This window comes from Anser anser (genome assembly GCF_964211835.1).
Source record: "Anser anser genome assembly, chromosome: 4".
In the NCBI taxonomy this organism is placed as follows: Eukaryota; Metazoa; Chordata; class Aves; order Anseriformes; family Anatidae; genus Anser; species Anser anser.
In genome coordinates, this window is record NC_139724.1 from 47636528 (window position 1) to 47658666 (window position 22139).

A 22139-nucleotide genomic window follows, 5' to 3' on the forward strand; every position below is an offset into this window, starting at 1 on the left:
CGTTTGAAATATAATAATATAAGGTTCATCTACCTCATATTCTAGAGCCCAACACATACCTCACCAATCACAGCACTAAAACAAGTGCTTTCCTGAATCCAAGCTCTGTTTAACACTGCTGTGGTGGCTGCTGCATGCATGTTTCAATGTTCTTTGCCATGCAAGTATCAGACTGCTACACAGCACAGGAGCAGAGAGGGAAACCAAACTTGCTCCAGCATATCAAGACATGCCTCAGAGAGAGAAAACTTTATTTGGGTGTATAATTGGGGTTTAGTAAACCCAAAGTGTTCCCAAACTGCACTGGATGCACTTTCAGGTGCTCAATGAAAGCTACTGCACTGTATCCCCAAGACTGAGAAGCCTATTGCTGACCTCAACTCTTCCAACTGACCTCCTTAGGAGCCCTGTTGTCACAGAAAAGCACATTTCATCTCCCATCCCTAAATGTATTCAGCACCCCATGAGCAGAGAGACAGAGCTGAGGTTTTCCTCCTCCTTTTCTATGCTCTGGGCATCCTGGAATTGATCCGTAGGGAGGTCTCAGCCAGTCCAAAGGGCTGGGCTCAACCCTGCTGCCTTTACGTAAGGCTGGAAGAATCTGTTAATATAAACTGTTAGCCCTCTTCTGCTCTGAAAAGGGCTCTGTGCAACTCAGTAGTGTCCCCATCTGTAAAATGAAAAAATTACAGTTCTGATACAGCATGCCCTAAAAACTAGAGCCAGAAAGTGAAATACAAGAGGAAAGTGCTACAACTAATTGAATCTTTCTTTTTTCCTTCTTTCCTTTTTTTTTTTTTTTCCTAACATTATGGTAAACATGTGAAGTAAGCCACGGAGTGCTTCTGCTTTCCAGACTAAACCCTCACAGTTTTGTTCCATCCTAGATCATTTCTGTCACACATTTAACCTTTTGTGACATATTTCTCCTGGAGAAATCCCTAAATATGCCAAGAAGCACAATTCCCAGGAGATTTGTCAGCCAGCTGAAACCACAAGGTGTTTGAAGCTTCACAAGAAAGCTTGCTCACATATGTTGTAGAACCACACTTCAGGCAGCATTTCCTCCGCAAATTCTCGAGGTTAATTAACTAGCCATAAAAGAATAAATATCATCCCTAGAATTATAGGGGGGAGGGAAGGAGTGGTGCTATGCTTTTTCTTCATTAGTAGAAGGAAAACAAAAATATCATCAGTTTATACCTGATCAACTTTCTAAGCAGGAAGAACCAGGAAATAAGATCACAATCACTTTCAACTTCCAAAACGCCCAGTGCTGCCTTTGCAGTCTCTTTTATCACTATTCTTTAATATGAGAGGCAATCTAACAGACAGAAATCCAGTCTTCTGGTATATGGACTAAAGAAGGCAAGAAACAGCAGTACTGTAACTAAACAGAACGGCAGGACCAGGATGGCCACTTCTGACTCTTTTTCAGTTGTGTTACAAAGTTTAAATGGAAGCAGATTGACCTCAAGTCACAGAATATCCTGAGTTGGAAGGATTTCATTTATGAAGACATTGAAGAGATCTGGCCCTACAATGGAGCCCTGGGGAGTCCCGCTAGTGACTGGCCACCAGCTTGATGTAACCCCACTTACTGTAACCCTTTGAGGCTGACCAACCAGCCAGTTGTTCACCCATCACATTATGTATTTGTCTAGCTGTACACTGGACATTTTGTCCAGAAGGATACTGTGATAAAAAGTATTGAAAAGATTCCCACGTGGCCTCCCAGCCAGCATCATCCTGGGTGAGTAAAACACCAGCAAGCACAGCACACGGACAAGTTACCACACACGAGCCAGCTGAGTCGGGAGGCACACTGCAGTGTTCATAAAACTTTCCTGCGTCAGGCTCAACATCTCAAGCATCTCCCACAGAAACTCCTACAACTCTGACGTTCATGAGTTGCAAACACATTCTCTTAACAAGTAAGCTGCATCTTCCTCTATGTAAAACACACATGGCAATAAATTTTCCATGACAGGAATCTGGAAGTTTTTATGAAATCAAAATATACTCCTCTAGATGTTTTTCCTCTTGCATCATTCAGCTTGTCACTTACCTGTTTGTAGATTTCTGGGCAGCTTCTTCACATATTTTGCTTTTTAAAAAAATTACCATCAACAAAATACTAGGTTTCAGTGAATCTTTCCTAAATCAAACAATCTATTGTAAACTTTCTGCAGTAATTTTTCATGTAAAAAGCATCATTTTTCCAGATCAGATTCATTTTTAAGCTATTGAAAAGACTGTGATCTCACAGGTACTCACAGAAAGCTTTCCATCACGGTTGGCTTCTTCTCTTTCCATCAGGGCCCGCAAAAAGTTATCTTTGAGTTCTTTTCCTGTGCTTGCTAGTAACCTAGAAAACAATGGTACAATTATTGCTATTAATTATTGCCATTGGCATGGGGTTCACTGTTGGGTTAAATGTTCTGTAAATACAAAGAGATAGTCCTCACACTATCGTAGCTAATTTGTCTATTGCCTGTTCGGATTTTACATACCCTAAAAACATTCTTCAAAATTAAATCACTATTGCAGATATACAGTATAATAGTAGTTTATCACAAGTTGACTTCTACTTAAATGCATTTTCAATTATAAAAAATAAGCATTTAAATTACTCCTGCTGTATCTACAGAATTATGGCCTAAGTCACGTTTACATAAGAATACCAAATTTACAGAGTGTACAAATATAAACTTGAACAGATTCAGTACTTTACTCTTCCACCAGCAACTAATCAAATTAATTACTACATACTTAGATTGCTGGTATAGCAGGATCATTATACTTTCTCTATCCTTAAGTACAAAGCATGTAAAAGAAAACTTACTTTGCTCCACAAAAACTGGCAAAACAAAAATCACAAAAAAAGGATGGCATACTCTAAAAATCGCTCCTTAACTTTGGAACATACCACGCTACAACTAAAACAGTACTTAAAAACAGAAAACATGTACCACTTCTGTCTGTTGACTAAAGCGATGATTATTGTTGTCTGTAAGGTTCTCAGCCTAATCCAAAGCCCTTCTGCACCTACAGCAGTCATTGCACTCACTCCAGCGTGCTTTGTACAGATGAGGAGAAAATGGACACTGAGATTTTGCACTCAAGCAGCTTCAGCAGGAACTTTTTTCCCTTTAATGTCTAAGTCAGTGAATGCTCATTAGAGTGTTCCTCTTAAGCAACCAAAGGCACACCAGCACCTCCAAGTTCACCACATGTCTACCTGAAAGGGGAAGGATTGTGACCATCCCCCACTATCTTGACAGGAATATTTCAATAAAAAGCAGCAGCAAACATCAATCTAAGTAGGTGGAATACAGCATCAGAGAAGATCTTTGCTTCAAGCGTATACTTTATCAGGTTTCAAATGAAAGTGCCATAAAAAAAAAAAAAGAAAAACTCCCTTTGGTAATTTTTTTTAATATAGTCATGCATAGTAATGTCCTTTAACAGAGTGAAAAGCCTGTATCCAAGATCCAAAACTCTGATGTAGAGCTATTAGGTCAATCTCTGGCCACCTCACCAGCTGCTATCCAGAAGTACATTAGTTCGAAACTGTTACGGAAGTGCATCTGCTGCACTGTAAAGATAAAACAAATCAAAGACTAACATATGGATTAAAACACCTCAATTAATTAGATATAAAAGAAGAATAAGAAATGGAGTATCAAATTTTCCTTTTCCTGCCCAGTTAAGAATTCCAGATTCCCAGACTTCATTTGTCTGGCCGATTTTAATACTAAATGAATAGTAAATCCATGTTTAACAACTGTTACAGTTAACTTTGCCTCAAGTTTGTTACTCATATTTCAAGCCAGAAAATTTGGGTGCCTGAAAGATTGTGTGTTTTCACCCACTTAAATCTACCTGTCCAATAAGAGACTTCACCTTTCCTTAAAAAAAAAAATGAATAAATATATTCCTCTAATCCTTCAACTGCCAGCAAAATACTACCTTTAAATTACATTAGAAAGCACTGACCCACCTTCAGAGCACTACAATGTATAATTATTATTGTTTGTTTTAGTAACTATGTCTAAGTGCATCGTTACTTCTGCATTAGAACAAACGGATACCTCCATCTTTTTCACAAATAGTGCAGCTTAATTTCAGACACGGATCACTGGGTGGCCTCATCTATGTCAAAAATCACGGAGTGTTAAAACACAGAGCTAAAATTTCATAGGTGCATCACAGGTGTAAGGTGGGAGCTTTTCACAGTCCTTGAGCTAATTCCAAGGGGCATTATTGTGCCTTACTTGCTGTGTTGACTACTTAGGTTCCATATCTGAAAGTCTAACCTCCAAAGGATGTAATATGAGAAAAAGCAATCATCTGACATCTATATTTTCGCTATGCTATTCTAAGTGACATTTCCAACTTGCTCTCTGGAAGATGCTTCTACTTCAGTTAAAGTATAAAAATAAATAAATAAATGTTTTCTTAGTTTTACTAAAATAACTTCTTTCTACTATGGTCCAAAAGGAAAATAATTGACATCACAGGTGAACAAAACATTAGGAATGCAACAGATTGTGGTTTAAGTGGCACAGAACCAAGATCACATGGAGCAGTACTTATTTTTTAATAAAGAGAGGTGAGAAAGAAGGACCAAAAAAAAAAAGCAAAATTGTTGAGTCATATCTGAGAAATGCGTAAAAAATGTGTATCTAGTAAAATATTTACAGAAAAAAAATCATCATTTTACCCTCACAACAACATCCTAATGGACAAAAAGTAAAAAAACATGTTTGCGGGACCAGTGAGCGCAGAAAACAAACATGAGGTGTGTTCTCCACATTGGACTGTGACTCCCTGAAATCCCCTACCTTTAAACACATACTTTCACTGGATAAATAACAGAGGTATCACTGTTAAATCTGAATCACAAGAAAGCAGAAATAATCTGGGGTACACCTTTATAATTTAGAAAACAAGAAGAGTGTCAAAGAAAAAGAGGAGTTTAACACTTAAAAAGCCTGAATTCTAAAACTCCAGGACCTTGAAGGATCCCACAACATCTAAACAAGCATTAATCTTTTCTGAGGTAGAAACAAACATCTAGTTGGTAAACCTTCCACTTTATTTCCTGCTTGTATGTGTATGTTGTTTCTGTGAGTCTTGTTCTTTTTCACTTTTTTGTCCCTTACGGTGTGTATCCTCTGGCTTTATGCACCAGCTGAGAGTTCCTTCTCTCCTCCTGGGGCCTGCCCATGCAGGAGAAGTGCACCCATTTTCCTTACAGGAGACTTTAAACTGGCATAGTTCAAACAGTAGAAAAGGTTACATGAATAATATTAAGACTCGCTCAAGTCAGGCTCATTTCAGTACCAAACAAATCAGTCAGGAACTGACCTAAGATGCCCACAATGAATTGCAAGCTTCTACAGACATAAATTTGCAGTGAGATGTTTCAAAAAAAAAAATTAAAACAAAAAAGCAAAAACCTTCTGGTTTGACTCCAATAACCTGTACATAAAGGACTGCAAGCTTCCAAGGACTTAAATTTGAAATGAACTGGTTTAAAAAACAATTTAAGTTGCAATCATACATGGATCTTGTGTGAGTAAAGAGTAAGACGATGCAGCTTTTACAGGAACATTTTATGAGCACTTGTTATTAGCCAGTCTTCAAGAAAAAAAATAAAACAATTTTTGTCCCCTTGCCACAGCAGCATGTACTTTTTTAGCACCCTAGTTAACCATCACAGCACAAGAGAGAAAAGAAAAGATCAAGGCATTCCACTTCACAGAAGTTCCCCCACACATAAACAGGCTGAAATGCCGGGGTGTGACTGGTTAGGAATTCAGAGGCCACGTGAACACTTGTTCCATCTTCCTGCCAGACTGGATGAGGGAGTTCTCTGGGCAGGGAGGAGCAGCGAGGAATTCTCTAGCACCCCATGAACACTGCTGCTGTCTAATGAGGTTACCTAACTTGCAGTGACCCAAAAATTGTTGCTTAAATGTATTAAAAAATTAATAAATTAAAAAGTTATTTCCTCAAAACTCTGGATTAGGTCCTCCACAAATCTAGAGGACTACAAATCATATAGCAGTAAAGAAGGGACGCCAAAGATACCTTTGCTTTCTCATAGAAACTTGCAGGCTGCTGCAGCTCTTGAAAAGGAGACCAGAGAATATTTCATTATCAGCATGAAACTGTGCATCTCTGCAGCATCACACATGTAATTGTAACAGGTAACGAGCTTAGCATGCACTGCCTAATTACTGCCGCCACTCAATTACCGCCTCAGCATACTTGCAGAGGATGCCTTTGAGGGAACGCCCTATTTACAAGGCAGCGTTATCTCTTGACGGGGTATCCTGATGGTAGCTGCAGCCTCCTGAACACAACTCTGCTGAAACTCTCAGTGTACCTGACAGACATCTGGAATTATTACCTGACTGCAGGAGTAGCAGCGTGCACCAAGAGCAGCATGTTGGCATGCTAGTTGCTGCACAGCCCTCCTGTCCTGCTGAGCCAGGAGCCAGCCAGAAACACAGCAGGCTCATGGAAAAACTCACGCACAGGAGAAAGTTACTATTCACTTATTTCAAAGGGTCATCTGAGAGACACAAAGATTAAGCATCATATCCAGGTACAACATAATGTCTCTCCAGATATGTTGTTATTGTCACCAACTAGATGGCAAATGCTCCATAATTAGTTCTTGTATTAAATATTAATTTCTATATTTTTTCTATACTCTAATGTTTTCTATATTCTAACTTCTCCCCTTCTAAAGATCTACTTTACCTGCAGATAAGTAAGAGTAAACATTAACCATGACTAATACTCCTGATCATATTGTCTGTCAATGAAAGCAATACTGAAAATAAGTATTACAGCTTTGCAGAAATAAAAAGGACACTTTTCTAAAGGAACTGGCTTGGGTACAGGAAGTCATAGTGACATAAACGCTATTAATTTATGGAATGAAAGCCAGCAACCAACAGGTAAATTCTGTTATATGATGCTCAAACTTTCACCTTGCATTGTCACACCACCTTGCTCCTCCCTTCCAAGGGCTCCTAGGACCTCCCACCAGCCCACAGGCCCCACTCAGGTTCCCAGTTCAGATGTGTTTTGCTTGCAGCATGCTTCTCAGGTCTTCACCGATACACATTAGTGCAGCAGAAAGAAGGAAAGCTCTTTCTGAACCTGGGTTAGGGGTCCTCGATTCTTATTTTGACAGGCTACAACGCCCCCCCACCTGTCCTCCCCCCCCTATTTTTTTTAGATGGTTCCCTAGGGTTTTGTTTTCTTACATCTTTTACCATGTGGGCTTTTACTGAGAGCACTGTGGAGTCACAGTTGGAAACAGAACAATGCAGTTAAACTTTTAGAGAGCCCTGTTGACCTGAAGAATGCTCTTTATCAAACTGAGATAATGGGAAGAACATCTAACAGTCACACTGTTATTCTTTTAACAGTAAGCTGCATGTTCCAGTTTAGCAGAAAGCTGGACAGAAACGCACATTCTCACCTAACTTCTGCAAAGCAGCTGTGTTTTGCAAACACCTGGCCCAGGATTAGCGGGGAGACAGGCGTAAGAACTCAGTCCCAAAGTTACTCCCTCATCTTAAGACACGTAATTTGTATTTTGAAACTTCTGAAGTTTCAACCTTCCTGTGCCATGCACTTACAGCATTGTGTCCTGAGGCAGGACTATTACTTGAGTGCTGTTCCAAGACATCAGATGCCTATTTGTTTTCTTTACACCAAGTATGCACGCTTTAAAGAGGAGGAGAGACTGCAGTACAAGATTATGCCTTAAAGACCAAGGTGTAAGGTTGGGACTGGAAAGATTGAAGTTCATTATCTTGGTCTGTCACAAATACGTGACACAAGCTTGGTCATTGGCTCAATTTTCTTGTGCCTGCTTTCCAGTGTGAAAAGCTGGGACTACTTCTCCAGGTCAAAGTGGCCAAACACAGCAAGGCTATCTGACCCTGCATGAGGAACAGAGCTTGATGAAAAAACAGGGAAGCATTAAGACATGGTGGCAACGCAGAACGGAGATTCATTCATGTCTGTTCAGTCACAAGAACCGGAAACTTCATCAAATAGCTCAATCCACTTCTCATCTGCAGGTCTCCCCTGCAAGGATATGATCAAGCGCACTTCCTCCACAGCAACACTTGGTGCTCATCAGACCTGAGTGTGGCTCTGGCACAGTAAGGCAGGATCTTAATGCCAACCTCACGAGAAGGCAGCATATAGAGGGGCAGAACTGGCTCCGGTTCCAAGAGTTCCTTCAGCACTTCTGGAGATCTCTGCAGCCCAAACCCACTCCTGTATAAGCCCTCTGCAAAGCTCCCACTGGGACTCCCAAACACTACATCTTGATCTAATAGTTTCAGGGCATGCCGACATTGACATTCATATGTACAACTTCATTACTAGCGAAACGTCAATTTCAAAATGTGTCTGTGCTAAAAATGAACCATCCCTGACAACAAGTAGTTGGATTAAGAAGTTATGTAGGAAGAGAATATTAAATTTCCAAGTAATTTGACATTTTTGGCATATAATCATTTGTAAAATCTGCTGTAAAAGTTGTGATTGATGGTTACATAATTGGACATAGAGGAAATACTTTTCTAAGGACCTTAATACCACACATTTCATTGTTTAATAAAATGAACAACAAACTATAACAAGTACACTTACTACATATTTATAACTTCATGAAATAAGAAAATTTTTAAAAAACATTTGAGTTGCTTACGCACTTCTCTGGAACAATCTGCGCAGATATCACGGGCTTGGCTTGAGTCAAGGAGCCCACACCTGACAAAACACTGGCACCAAAGTTTCAAACGGTCTGAGCTACCAGCAACATGATCCTGTCACCTATCCAAGTCACAAGCTTGGAAGAAAAAAAGAATGTTAAAAAAAAGTTCCTTTATCAGCTCTGGTTAAGGTCCAGAAATGCACTTCTGCCGATGACAAACAAGGAAGGAGGGAACTTGAGAGATTTTTCCCTATGCAGCTGTCACAGCTCACCATCTATTAAAAGAAAAAGCTTTGTCCTATATGTTAAACCTTACATATGGATGTTTGTAACAAGAAAAAGGTGAGGGAGCTTGTCCACATATACCATTATGTCATGCACACAGGCTACCAGAAGGGTTTTGATAGGCTTCTACTTACTGAAGTATTTATTTATTAAGAGTCAAGATATTGACTCCAAGGACTCTGCAACATATAGTGCAATCTCCAGGCCAAGTCAAGTCCTTCATGGGATATCAATTTATAATTTATAGTCTAAAAACAAAGTTGTTGATGACTGTCAAGCAAGATTCCCACACCTAAGTTTTCAGCCTGATGTGTAGCTAAGTACTGGCGAAATCCGTAAAACATTCACCACCTCTTCCATTTCAAAGAGGAGCCAGCCTGGAGAGCGCACAGAGGAGCCTGAGTGGCTAGAGGCATTCGATTCAGAAAGGTGCCCAGGGACCTGTCAGGAGCTGGGGAACCCCTGGGCACAGTGGTGTGCCATTGGTACACCACCCTACTGATATCCCTTTAACGCTCCCAGAGCTTTTGCATGTGAACCTTCCCACCCTACAGACGAGGAGTGAAGCAGTAGAGCAGCCAGCTGGGAGATGCCCAGCACTCAACGATTCCCCCTAAGACAGAAGAAGACGGACAGCCCAGCCTCCAGGCTAATGTCACATTGCTAAAGTGGCAGGGAAAACCTGTCCAAGCCAGCAGTGACTACTGAGCGGGTCACTAATGACATGAGGCTGAGGGAATCACCTGCACCCACCATGCTTGTGCTGTGGCTTTCGAGTCATTTATGGAAAGAAAGACGCCCTGTTTAACAAAATGTGTCTAGAGGTGGTTCTGGGACATCTCACCTCAAAAAAATTACTGTTTCACAAGTGGCTAGGAAAAGGGAGCTATGACAGAACTAGGCAATTCAGGCATCGAACATAAAAAAATCTGACCAGGCTATGTCAAGCATTCACTAAAATATTTACCTCTTCTGGTCACAAAAGGACTTCATTCCATTAAAAAGAAAATAAAGCACCTATAATCGTTAAGCATTTTTATTGCATCTGCCTACATTTTTGGCAACACAAAATCTTGGCATTGGGATGTAATTAGTAATGGAGAAACTTATTTATGATGATAAATACACTTATCAAAATCTGGAGATCGTTCACTGCAGAAGCCAGCAAAGTAGATTCACAAGTAAGCCCAACATGCTTGCGACCTTTCTCCTACAAAGACAGATGATTTGATTGCCTTCAACTGTGAAAAATGAGCCCCAAAGTTGCAGTTCTTAGACAAGACTCTTACTCCCAGCTCTCAAAAGCATCCACTTCTTATATCACCTTTTTTCCTTCTGTATCACTGTCAGTCAAAGCCTTGGTTTCCAGCTGAGGAAAGTGGAGCAGAACAAGCTATTGCCACGCAGCAGGAGCCACATGGTGCCCAGTGACAGCCACCCAGCTCCCTCAGGCTCCCACTCCCCTCCTTGATGGCAGTGCCTCCACAGAGGAGGGGAGCTCCTGGGACACATGTGGGTGTAGGATAAATAGTTTGCCTAAGCACACAGATGGATCAGGGTCAAAGCAGTCAAGATTTGCTAGCCATTTGCCAAGAAAGGGTTGGCTTTTATAATTGATTTCATGAGAACATATTGACCTTTTACTAACAGGTGCAACAGTGTGGGTGCGAGTCAGATAATCCCTGTTTCCAGCACAACACAGCATTTGCTATAACAACAGAAAGAAAACTGTGTTCTCTGGGTAGGAAAAATCTTTAAAGAAACTGCTTCCACTCAGCACCTGGCCCTGCACTCTCTCCAGCTTGTGCTGCTGACCGCTGCCATATCAGAAGTGCCCAGACATGAGGCGTGACTCTCCTCTGATGTACGCTGGTTTGCCCTACCTATTCTCCATGCCTGCTCTAGTGACTGAGAGCACCTCTGCCAATGCCTCCTTTAAATGAGAATTTCCCTGTTAAAAGCCTTGCAAACTGAAGCCATTCAGCCCCAGAACAAGTCACTGCTTTAACACAACACAGGCCGAGCTCTCCTCCTTGCTTCCATTCTTCCTTCCCTGTCTCCCCCTAAACTACAGCAGCTAAAACCAGCTGCTTTGAGGTGAGAGATGTCACTGAGGAGAAGAATGGGGGAGCAAGGAGAAAGGGGTCAGGAGACATGAACACGGACCAGAAGCTGCTCCAGTTTCCCCTAAGTAACTGGCACAAACAGAGGCTACTGCTGGATGAACAGCCTGGAGCTGACGGACACAAACACTTAGCAAAAGCAGGTTCAGGTGGAATAGGGAGAGCCAGCACACACCTGTTTGCTCCACCTCATGAATGCTCCATTTTCCATGTCCAACTTTGCTGAGGGAAAAAAAAATAAATATGTATACTTCTAAAGCAGAAAATTTAAGGCAGCACACTTCAATGAGGTGCTCTTATCTTTTTTGTGCTTGGCTGGCTGACCACTCTCCACTTCAATGACTTGGCTGCTATTATGCAAATGAGAAGGAAGCCAGAAGTCATGCACCTGTGTTTGCCCCTGCATTTGGGATGGCTGCAAGGTCCGTGAGCCCTGTTATGTGGTCGGCAGGCAGGTGGGATTGCTCCGCTCAGGTTACAGCCAGGTAGGTGAAGGGCTTTTGGGGCTTAAACAACTGTTACCAAGAATTCAAGACAACACAGTGGTTAGACTTGGTTTTACAGCCAAGGAGAACAAAAACTTTGGATATTTCTGAAAGCACAGCATTTAATACAGCTGCAGATCTGCACCCAGATGCCTTCTATGCGAGAAAAGAATAAGGCTCCAACCCAGCAGGGCATCCCTGCAACACAGCACACAAGTCAGTCCCACCAGCTCAGACACTGAACGAAGCTTCTGTGCAGCACCACTGGCAGCACTGGGGCTTAACATATTTTCTAGTACAGGTAGTAATGACAAGAGAAACTTTCTTCTCGCTTTTGGGGAGATCTGTTTCACTGCCAATGTTGTCATAAGTCCAGGTGCTAGCTGTTTTGGTTTACTGACAGTTAACAGTAGCTTCCACCTCAACAGAACCTGTCTTTTCAGCAGGTTCCCCAACGCACACTGCTTTTGCCTGGTGCATGCAAGCTGTTCTGTATAGACCTGAAAGTCTCCAGTAATAACATCACAAACTGGTGGCAACAGTGAGTACACCAGTACACATATTTGAATGTTTAGCTTCTGAAACAGTCATTAGCAGACTAGCAGATCTACAGACTAACCTTACAAGTTACCGCTTTCAATGGGGAGGGGAAAAAAAAAGCCTACCTGGAGTTCCAAAGGATTATCAACCTGACTCTCCAATTTGGTGAAAGCAAAAACTGTTCAAGAGACACTATGAAGATTATCTGTGCTAAGACACTAAAAGGAAGGCTTTTGGGCAAGAGAGAACTGAGAACTGCTTGGATAATATGATGCATTATGAACAGCACATTAAGTTAAAGTGGGGGACTATAAGAGTTCATTGAAGACTCACTACTACTCTGAATTGAACAGGCAGGTTTAAACAAAACATCTGGTGCACCAGTACTCTGTCGTATAGTATACTGAAGAGAAAACGAGAATAAAAGAACATCTTTTAAAGAATGGCTGTGCTGTGCTTCTGAGCAGGCTGATAAGTATGGGCAGAAATCACAGGGAAAGCAGCAGTGCCCTGGCAAGAGAGGAAAAACCCAGGCTGAGGTCTTACAAGAAGTTCCCAGCTCAGAAAGACTGGCCCTAACCAGCAGATGCAAATGGCCAGCTTGCACATGTGCAGCAAACGCATACCCCTTCAGCTATCCCACCGGGCTGCTCAGAGGATTGGGCTTTGGGGGAAGAGAGGAGACAGTCTGTGGAGTCTGAGAATCTACCTGAAAACTTCACAGCAAAAAAAATGAGCAGAAGCATAACCACAAACAGGCAGAATGTCAGCTTTTCTGGGCACTCAGGAGGTTGGGCAGCTCTGCTTGGCTACAGAACTTTCGAGTGATTTTCTGAGTGCTGGTGCCAGGGCAGAGTGAAGGAGGAATTATTTTCTACTAGCCGATACTTATTCCTTTAGGTGCTTGGTTTCCTTCAAGCTTAATTAAACAAACATGTTGTTTCTACAAGAATTCTTACCTCTGAATTATGAGTATTTTGCCTCAACTTTCACCTACATAAAATCGTTTGGCTGTGAATCTGACAACCGGGAGACTCCTTCAAGTCTAGCAATGGAGAACATGAGGAAGAGGCCTCTGGAGAGAGGGAGAAAGACACAGGGTTTAGCCCACACTTCACGTAAACATTTGTTAACATTGACAAATATCTCCTAGCAAGACTAAGCTGAGTTTCAGCTAAGTGTTGTGAACATTTCACAGGACCTTATTTGCTTGCAGATTCCAACTTCCATTGCTCTGAACGACTTTATTTTGCTGGAACTTGCTGATGCTTTCACCAAGACCACCTGCTTTCATAACCATTTAGGTAGAGAGGATTTAAGTTGTCAAAGCTGGTTAATATTTCACATACTGTTGCACTGATTTATTGATGAGTTGATATTTTGCTATTGGTACTATTAAGAAAAAAAGAAACCACTAACATTTGGGATAAAAAATAAACACGGCAGTGAAACACTTCTGTGTACTGAAAAACCCCAAATCCTGACCTTTTCAAGTAAGCTCCCCCCTCCTGCTCCCTTCCTAATTGCCAAGGAAAGCAAGCTGTTTCTAGACTCAGCAAAGCCACTGGTTGAAGTCCAGCTAAGGTCCTCGATACAGGGTAACTACCTCACCAGCAGGGATGGTGAGGGATTTATAAATTTGATTTAAAATCTATCAGCAGAGTTGATAGGAAGTTTATTGTCTGGGGAACAGGGAGCCATCCCCTTCTCTTCTCTGTGCTTTTTCATGGAATGTTTTTTTTTTTTTTTTTTTTATGATTCTGCCAAAGAAAACCTCCACAAAACTGCAATTACAATATATTTTAGGTGTGGGAATGGGAAGGGAATATTGTATGACCACGTTTGCAGCAAGAAAACTGGCTTGGGTCAAATGCTCTGGAAACAGATGCTACACAACATTTCCATGTGTCATGCCCCGCACCTCTGCTGATTCAAGTCTTGCCATCCATGCTGGAGGCTGGCTGCTGCGCCCATGTGCCCCCAGCATCCCCACGGCTGGTATTTAACAGCAGACATTAACCACCCAAAAAAATTATCGCCAATGCAACAGACTTTAGCAACAGGGTGAAATGCAACTGCTTCAGCACGGAGTGAGGCCAGACTGTGGTTATGCCCAGGTAGGAAAGTGGTCTGAAGAACTGTGCGCTTGTTTCCAAGCAGTCACCTAGTTGTGCATCTGAAAAACACCCAACAGGCTGACTTGAAGATGTATGGAGAAAGGCACAGGTGTGTTTCTTTACAGATAAACAAGCTTAATTATGGGCAGTGTAGAACAAAATAATTTTAAAGGACTTGCTAGCTGATGAAAAAGACAGAGCTTGCAGGTCATCCAAGATAAAAAGTCCAAGGGGAATTAATTGCTCAGGAGAAGAGAAAACAGACAAGGATGGTAATCTGACTCCAGCAGAACATTCCCCACCTGCTCCCAGACAAATGCACCTGCCAACAGCCATTTAGACGTCTCACTTCCAAACTTCTGCGTTAAGCCAACAAATTATGAAGTTTCAGTCTTCTAGCATCTGAGATTTGGCCTCAGTTACTGCCATATTGAGCAAAAGAAGGCAAAGGTCAACTCGAGTCTCTGGACTGAGATTTGAGCAGCCTCTGCTAGATTTACTACCCGACCTCATATATTATCACTCTCTTTATATAAAAGACTCATTCCCAACACCATGTTGTGGTACAAAATGCTTTGGCTTTTCCTACCCCTGAATGGTGTAATAATTAGATTTAAGCGAGAAGACCAGGCATCACCTGCATGTGTTTGTACAAAATTAAAGCACTTGGATTATCTCCTGTAGCTGTGACTCACCCCTCTCAGTGTCCCCAAGAACCTGCTTCCCCTGTGACCTAATGTTAAAGTCACTGCCCTGCTCATCCACAGCGGCTGCAAGATTTCACGCCAAGATGCCCAAAGCAGTAACAAACCTTGTCAGAATTCTTGCAGCTATCTGCAGACTCTAGTGGGACACTGTCATAACCACGTTAGCACTAAGAAACAAAAGCTGATATAACTGGGATGTTGATTTAGAATCCTAAAAGAGTACACAGGAAAGTCACCTGTGCACCAGACGTACCTGGACCCTATGCAGCTCTCTTGCTCCAGGGCACCCCTTCTGATCCCAACATAAGGACCCCCCAGCATCTTGCAAATGCAGGTCAGCAGGTACCTGCGTGGCTTCTTCCCCAAAAGCATCAGCAGTGCTTGCTCCCCTCAGGTGGAAGAACACGCTGCCCCTATGGTGAGCCTCACATGTTTGGGCTTTGCACAAGGACTTAGAGTTTGAAAATATCTTCTGCATATTCTGAAATAATCTTCTGCAGCACATGACGTGTGTACTTATATATGCCCTCTTCCCCCTTCCCAAGCTACACCCCCAGGATAATAGAGGAAAATGAAAACAATAATCAATTAAATTTCCCTATGTTACTGACTTGAGTCATGTTTTGCTTGGGATTTTCAAAGATTATGCATTTGTAGGAATTGGCCTGTGTTTTCCTTGGGACCAAAATCATCTTGACAGAGCTGAAAGGGGGGTGGTGATGTCCATTTCGGAGTGGACTTAGCAGCCGGCTTAGTATCTACCCTTGAGTAAAAAGAAGAGAGAGTTTCATTCTGCAATGCTGACGCTCATGTTAATCAAACCAAAGAAACTCAGTGAAAACACTTCTGGTTCTTACCTGACTGTAAGCATCTTTATAAAAAACGGAATTTATGGAAGTGAAAATAAACAGTAACAGAAATTGTACCTTTATATCAAGCTGCAGAAAGTGGATTAAGTGCAAGCAAACCCTGAGTATCTGGGGGACAGAAGGAACTCTAGAGTAGCTTCATTGGATCCTACTGACATAGTCAATTATTTGTAAAGCCTTAGCAAGCATACTATTAAAAAAGAGACTGAAAAAAAGCCTGAAAGCAAGATATTGCATGCATGTAATTTTCTAAAATAACTGGTAAAATTATGCACACTTGTGCAGAAGTTCCATTTATTTAAATCCTGTGGGATTTGCAAGGGGAGTATACGATCCTAGCTAATTCATAATACACTTGTTATTTTTACTTCCTTACTTCATAAGCATTAGCATATGCCATTCTTTTTTTCCAGTAGTGTGCAGTATTACAAAGGATCTAGGTAACCTTGTTATGAAGCTCTAAACTGAAATTTTTTGGGGATCCTTTCAGACAATTACTACCTCCAAGAAAAGCTACTACAGAAACCATCACAATTAATTAATAAGCTCATTTTGCACATTCTGTCCAAAGCTCCAAGCTATTCCATAAGCAAAGGTTAAGAACAAATACTTTCAGAGGCTGCACAGGAAAGAGGAGGCACTTCTGAAGAGCATTCATTTCTGACCCAACAATAGGAAATAGAACGAAAGTGAGAGCAGAAATCCCACTTTAAGAGACCATCCATCAGCAGCATACATGCCTGAAGCAAAATACATTATATTTTGCTTTGGATAATCTAGCCTTTGCTTCAGCCCCACACAATTCAACCATGACTCAAGCACCCAATTACAGGAAGTCCCTCTGGGCCAGCACAGAGATGTTTCTGATAACAGCAATTGAGGAAATGGAAAGCACTGTGCACAAGGAGATATTTCGTATAAAAAGCCTGCTCTGCAGCAGGCTTGCGAGCTGTGAACAAATGTGGTTGATAATATTACCTGAGCTGACTTTAAAACCTAAATAACACTGCTGCAATTAAAAACAACCTGTCTAGTTACCTTTCTGCAACCTGCTTGGATTGAAAGCTAGAGCAGACAACATAATGGCATTTATTTCCTTCAGTGACTATAGATTAAGTTAATTCAAGTTGCTTCTTTTCAAGTGACCCTGATTTTCAACAAGTACTGAGCATTCACCATGTAAAAATCAAAACCCATGGCCGAAGACATAAATTCTTCTAAAAATGACCCCCCGCCCTTTTTTTTTTTTTTTTTAAGTGGCCGAGCCCATTCACAAAATGGCATTCAACCCATTCATCCTCACAGCTTCTCAAGGCCAAGATCCACACAATCAAATCACAGCCAAAAAGAACATAGAGAATTGTTCTAACCAGCACCAGGCACATCAATCTTGATTATTCCACAAAATAGGTATTTAGGATGGGTTTTGTGCAGATTACTAGGTTATCTCTTGACTTAATCCTGTATTTCATTTCTCCAATCCATCAACACTGCAAGAAATCTGTCTTGTTACAGGAAATGGACAGAAGATATCAGATGTCTTTTCCTATCACATTGAAATAATTTGCTATTTGGAAACTCTTTCTTTCTCTTCTAAAGTGATAGAAAAAAAAACTGATATTTTATGTTTTGGTTCAGAATGCTGCATATTTGCTACTGGTTTAGCACTAAATAAATAACTCAGTCATACAGCTCTGGAGCCTCTCTGCCACCTATGGAGAAGGGTGCAGTGAGCCTGCTTCCCAGCATGCATGGTCTTTATGGCTCTTTGTCCATAAGCAAAATGAGAGACTGCTGACAACACACAGAAGTATTGGAGGCACTCCAATCTTCTTCCCTTTCCTCCCAACATCATTTTTCCTCTTGGAAAAGACAGGCTTTCAGATTGTAAAGAATTTCATGTTTTCATTCCAAGCCCTAAGGCAGATGGAAGGTGCAATGGCCTGGAGGCTGAAATAGTAACATTTTGACCCATGAAGCGGAGCAGAAATATGCTCAAGCACCATGACCAGCAAGAAAACAAGGTGCTGAAAGCATCAAGCCGAAAGTGGCAGCAGGAAGACCTGGACAGCAGAGCGCCAAGGCACCAGCAGGAAGCAGCCCTGGTGCTGAGGGGCCTGGTGCTGAGCTCTAACCAGGAGAAAAGCCCAGAGCAGCAAGGGGTGATGGCTGCAGCACAAAACCACCACAACCCAGCAGGCAGCCATACCATGCTGCACAGCACCACTGACCCCACACAGCGTTACGGAGCAGCTCGGTACATCCAAGCTGCCTCCTGGGATGCCTTCCTGGATCAGTGTACCTCCAGAACCGGGACCTTCAAGTCCTGGGGGGGAAACCAAGGACCAGCCCAACATTTTAACAACAGTACAACCAAATTTCTGTGCCAGCATCCAGGCTCGGCATGGCTTCATCAGTTAGACAAGTGCTAATCATGGAGACTACCTGGAGCCTCAACCAAATGCAGTATCCCAAGACAGGAGGATGTGGACACCAGCTCGGGCTGCCAAAAGGCAGCAGAGCGGCACCAATGCAGAGGGACACAGAAGCAGTCCTGGAACACAGAAACAGCCCTCAGACATGCTGGCATCCCCTCAAAACACCAAGGGTGCACCCTCAGAGCACTGGCTCCCTACATGGATATTTGTACGGACAAAGGTTTCTTTGATGAATTCTGACCTGCCTCAAGTTCTTCTACGGCCAGTGGGCGCTCTGACACAGATAAGTTAGAACATTCAGGTGGTAGCAAGTAAAAGCATATAGAGTTTTCTAGAAACGCTCAGGACCACTTTAAGGGTGGGTCAAATGTACCTGAGTTGTTTGAGAGAAAATAATTGCAGCTATTTGCAATCTGCCAAGTGGGAAAAAGCAAGGACACACTCAGCACAAGGATTTAACACCGTAACGGCAAAACAGCTTATTCATGTTGGATAGCAGGCTAAATCCTGATCCCATTTACAAACAACTCCATGCTACATTAACATTTTAGGGCTATGAATAATGAGAGATTTTTCAAGAGGCCTTTCAATTAGCAGTTAAAGAATAAAAGAAAAAAAAAGGAGAACAGAGGAAAAAGTGGTAAGACCTCTGTTGCAGGAGTGGATGGAGAAGGAATTGAAAATTGCGAGCTACAACTTGATATAATTACCACCTCTACTTGAGGCTCACAGCTGCTGCCGCCTAAGATGTTCCAGAAATTTCTGAAAGCTTTGAGACTGCTGCCAAAGCAAATGCTGTACACTGCACGGCTAGAGAGAGGACTTCTAGGCAGGATACCTATCATTATAAGGGAATTCAGAGCAGCTTGAGGTTTGGGGTTTTTTGCTAATCTTTTTGTTTAGATCTGAATTCCAAGGTACAAAAGAAAAAGCTTTTGGCACAAAGTGACTGACAAGAATATTTCTGTACATGTATTTAAGAGAGTAAGTTTTTGCCCAATGGGAGTGACTTAGCTAGTATGCAGAAAAGGTTTTCCTCTAATTCCCAGCAAATACTGTGTTTACAGTAAAATTAGGCTACGTATTTTCTCTTCTGCCGAGCTATCGAATCCCATCTTTTGGTTAACTTTGCCACGTTCCCAAGAGATAAAAATCCCATCACCCGGAAAGCATACTGAAGTTAGACCAACTTAGAATTGTTGCAGTAAAGTTCTGCACGAGCAATTACCCTGTCCAAGCTAACAAACATGCGGGAATCATTTGTATCAGAGCCTACGGAAATCATCTTACTTCAGGTATAAAAGCCAATGAATTATCCACAGAGTTTAGGTTTGCAGGGGAAAGAAAAGTTAATTTGTTTACTCAATGAAAAAATGAATTTAAAGGTAAGAAAATGAATATATATTAGCTGAATTGACAAGGTAGGAAAAAAAATGTGTTGCTGCAGACATGTTTAAGGAAATGTGGATGAAGAGTTTTTGCAAACATGTCCCCACACATACTGAAAAATATTTTTAGTAGCTAACTGAAAGGAAGATACAGAGCATGAGAATAATCTTCTAAATAAATTACCAGTATTCTCTCAAACATGTTAATATCTTTATCCTGGGATAATCGACTCCTTAACCTTTGGCACTTGAGTTTACTTAACTGGAGATACAATAATTATTTCATTACGAGAAAACACCCAGGTTGCAACTTAGAATCATTAAAATGCTTGCTGTCCTAACCATACATGCCGGAAGAACATGAGCTGTACTTACACAAAGAAGAATAAGCCACATTTCCAGCTCACATATACAGACATACATAGACATGTCATGCATCTCAGTAAAACTTCATTAACTTCACTAGAGCTACACAGATGACAACAGTTGTGGGTCTGGCCCAACATCTTAAATATATAACAATAATAATAAAAAAACACATTAAACTAAAATTCTATTATTAGGAGCTTACATGCTGTTACATGTGTGCTTGCAAGCATAAAATAGTAGTTTTATTATGTCTGATGAAAGGTAGCACAGTACTCAGCTCCCATATATATCCCCAGACAAGCTCACTGGCAATTGGTTAATCCAAGAATCTGAAATTCTGCCAAGAAACAAATCTTGCTTTAATATAATACTTCATACCTCATCCATCTTACTAGGGCCATAGTTCTGAATTGCTAAATAGTAGTGAGAAGTGCTTCATAATTTAGAAAACCTGCAGCATTATTAAAAGGGAAATACAAGTTAGAAGTTAAGGGTTTGTAGCATCTGGTTCCTGTTTATAGATCCTCAGTCTTCCTGAATGCATTTATAAGAATCATAATGAGGTTAAAATGCTTAAGCGGAAAACAAACAAACAAACATTGCCCAGACAGGCAACGTTCTGCTTTGCTGTATTCTTTGATGGCTTTTTCTTTCAAAGCCTAACCTGGTATTGGGAATTGTGCAATTTTATGATGAAATCTGGGACATTCATGCTCTGAGCGCCATACAAATCCAAACACCGCGACTGTCTGCTGGTTCCTGTAATTTCTATGACTTTTCTCAAAAGACTGGTTGCAAAGGAAAGACAGGTTTCTACTGTGATAAAACCACACGAGGAACCAAGGAGTCAGTCATACTTCTAGAGCCTCATTGTTGGTTGTAAAGCCCATGAGCATTTTCTCCTATGACAATGAAACTCCTGCGCTCACTGAGTTCCGCAGCAAGTAGGTTTTACACCAGTGACCCCTCATGGTACCTTGGCACTGTACAGGGATTTTTAAAAGGAGGGTTTACTACCTCAGAAAGCCTGAAAATCAGCAGCTGAAAATAAGATTTGATGTTAGAAATTACAGTTTTAGCTGGGTCTGTAAGAAGACAAGTTGTGCAATTGCTTTATGCCTTCCCATATTTATCTTTAAGGGCTAGGGAAAAAAATCAGTTTTAGGTACTAGTAGTAACTTGTATCAATGATTAATCAGCCCTTCAAAGCATTCAACTGATGTGTGAATTAGAACTTGGCATTAACAACTAAATAATTACTGGATTACCGGTTGATAACGGGCTGAAATAAATTAAAAGCACAATACTATCTGAAAAGCAATTACTCAATTATTCAGTCACTGAAAAATTGGGGCTTTTTTCTTTCAAGCACAATACTTAATACACTTGTGCTGAATCATTACCCATTTTTGACAGGATATTTGTATTGCATTTTCCTTCTAAATTTCAGTATCACCAGACAATACATAAATCCGCACTGTATCAAGCTATGACTTACTACTGTGAACTATTTCTTTGCTTCATTCCACTTACGGGCACAACTGACTTGAGTATTCCCCTTCTAAATCTAGACGGGTCTGCCCTTTTATAATGCAAAATTGCGTGCTGCTCAATATACTTTATCTGGGAAAAAAAAAAAACAGTAAGAAACAAACAAATGATAAGTGAGACATTCTCAAGTAAAACCTAAGTACAAGCTGAGCACTACTGAGGAGAAGCAATAAGGAATTTTAACAGAAAACTGGAGTAAGAAACATGCTGTCTAGCGAGCAGAAAGAGAACTCAGAGCACCTTATGTTGTTGATTGGTCTTGATGAAACTCTTTCTCTAGTATTCAAATGCAGCCACAAGAATAAAATCCATCTGAAAAGCCTTCAATGTCAGTTTCTATCACAACTACGGTTTCTTTGCTCCTAAAACCGCACCACTACAAAGTCCAGTTTAGTGATTACGGCATTAAAATCCAAGTAAATGACAAATACTTGAGAAGATTAAGGGAGGTAAGACTTGATAAAAACAGCAAGGCCTTTCAGGTAACTCTGCATTTCTGGGAGACTCTT

General features: G+C 41.2%; 1 protein-coding gene across 7 annotated transcripts in view; it reads right to left on the reverse strand.

Annotated features, from left to right (window-relative positions):
• The window catches only part of CFAP299 (cilia and flagella associated protein 299), a 215361-nt gene that overhangs the window by 139868 nt on the left and 53354 nt on the right, over positions 1-22139 (reverse strand). For all 7 annotated transcript variants that reach the window (XR_014583995.1, XM_083835092.1, XM_083835090.1 and 4 more), the window contains one exon: positions 2278-2368. Coding sequence is in view for 6 of the 7 variants with exons in the window: in XM_083835092.1 (XP_083691218.1) it covers positions 2278-2368 (91 nt within the window). In the remaining variant the exon portion in view is untranslated. The remainder of the gene's footprint in view (positions 1-2277; positions 2369-22139) is intronic.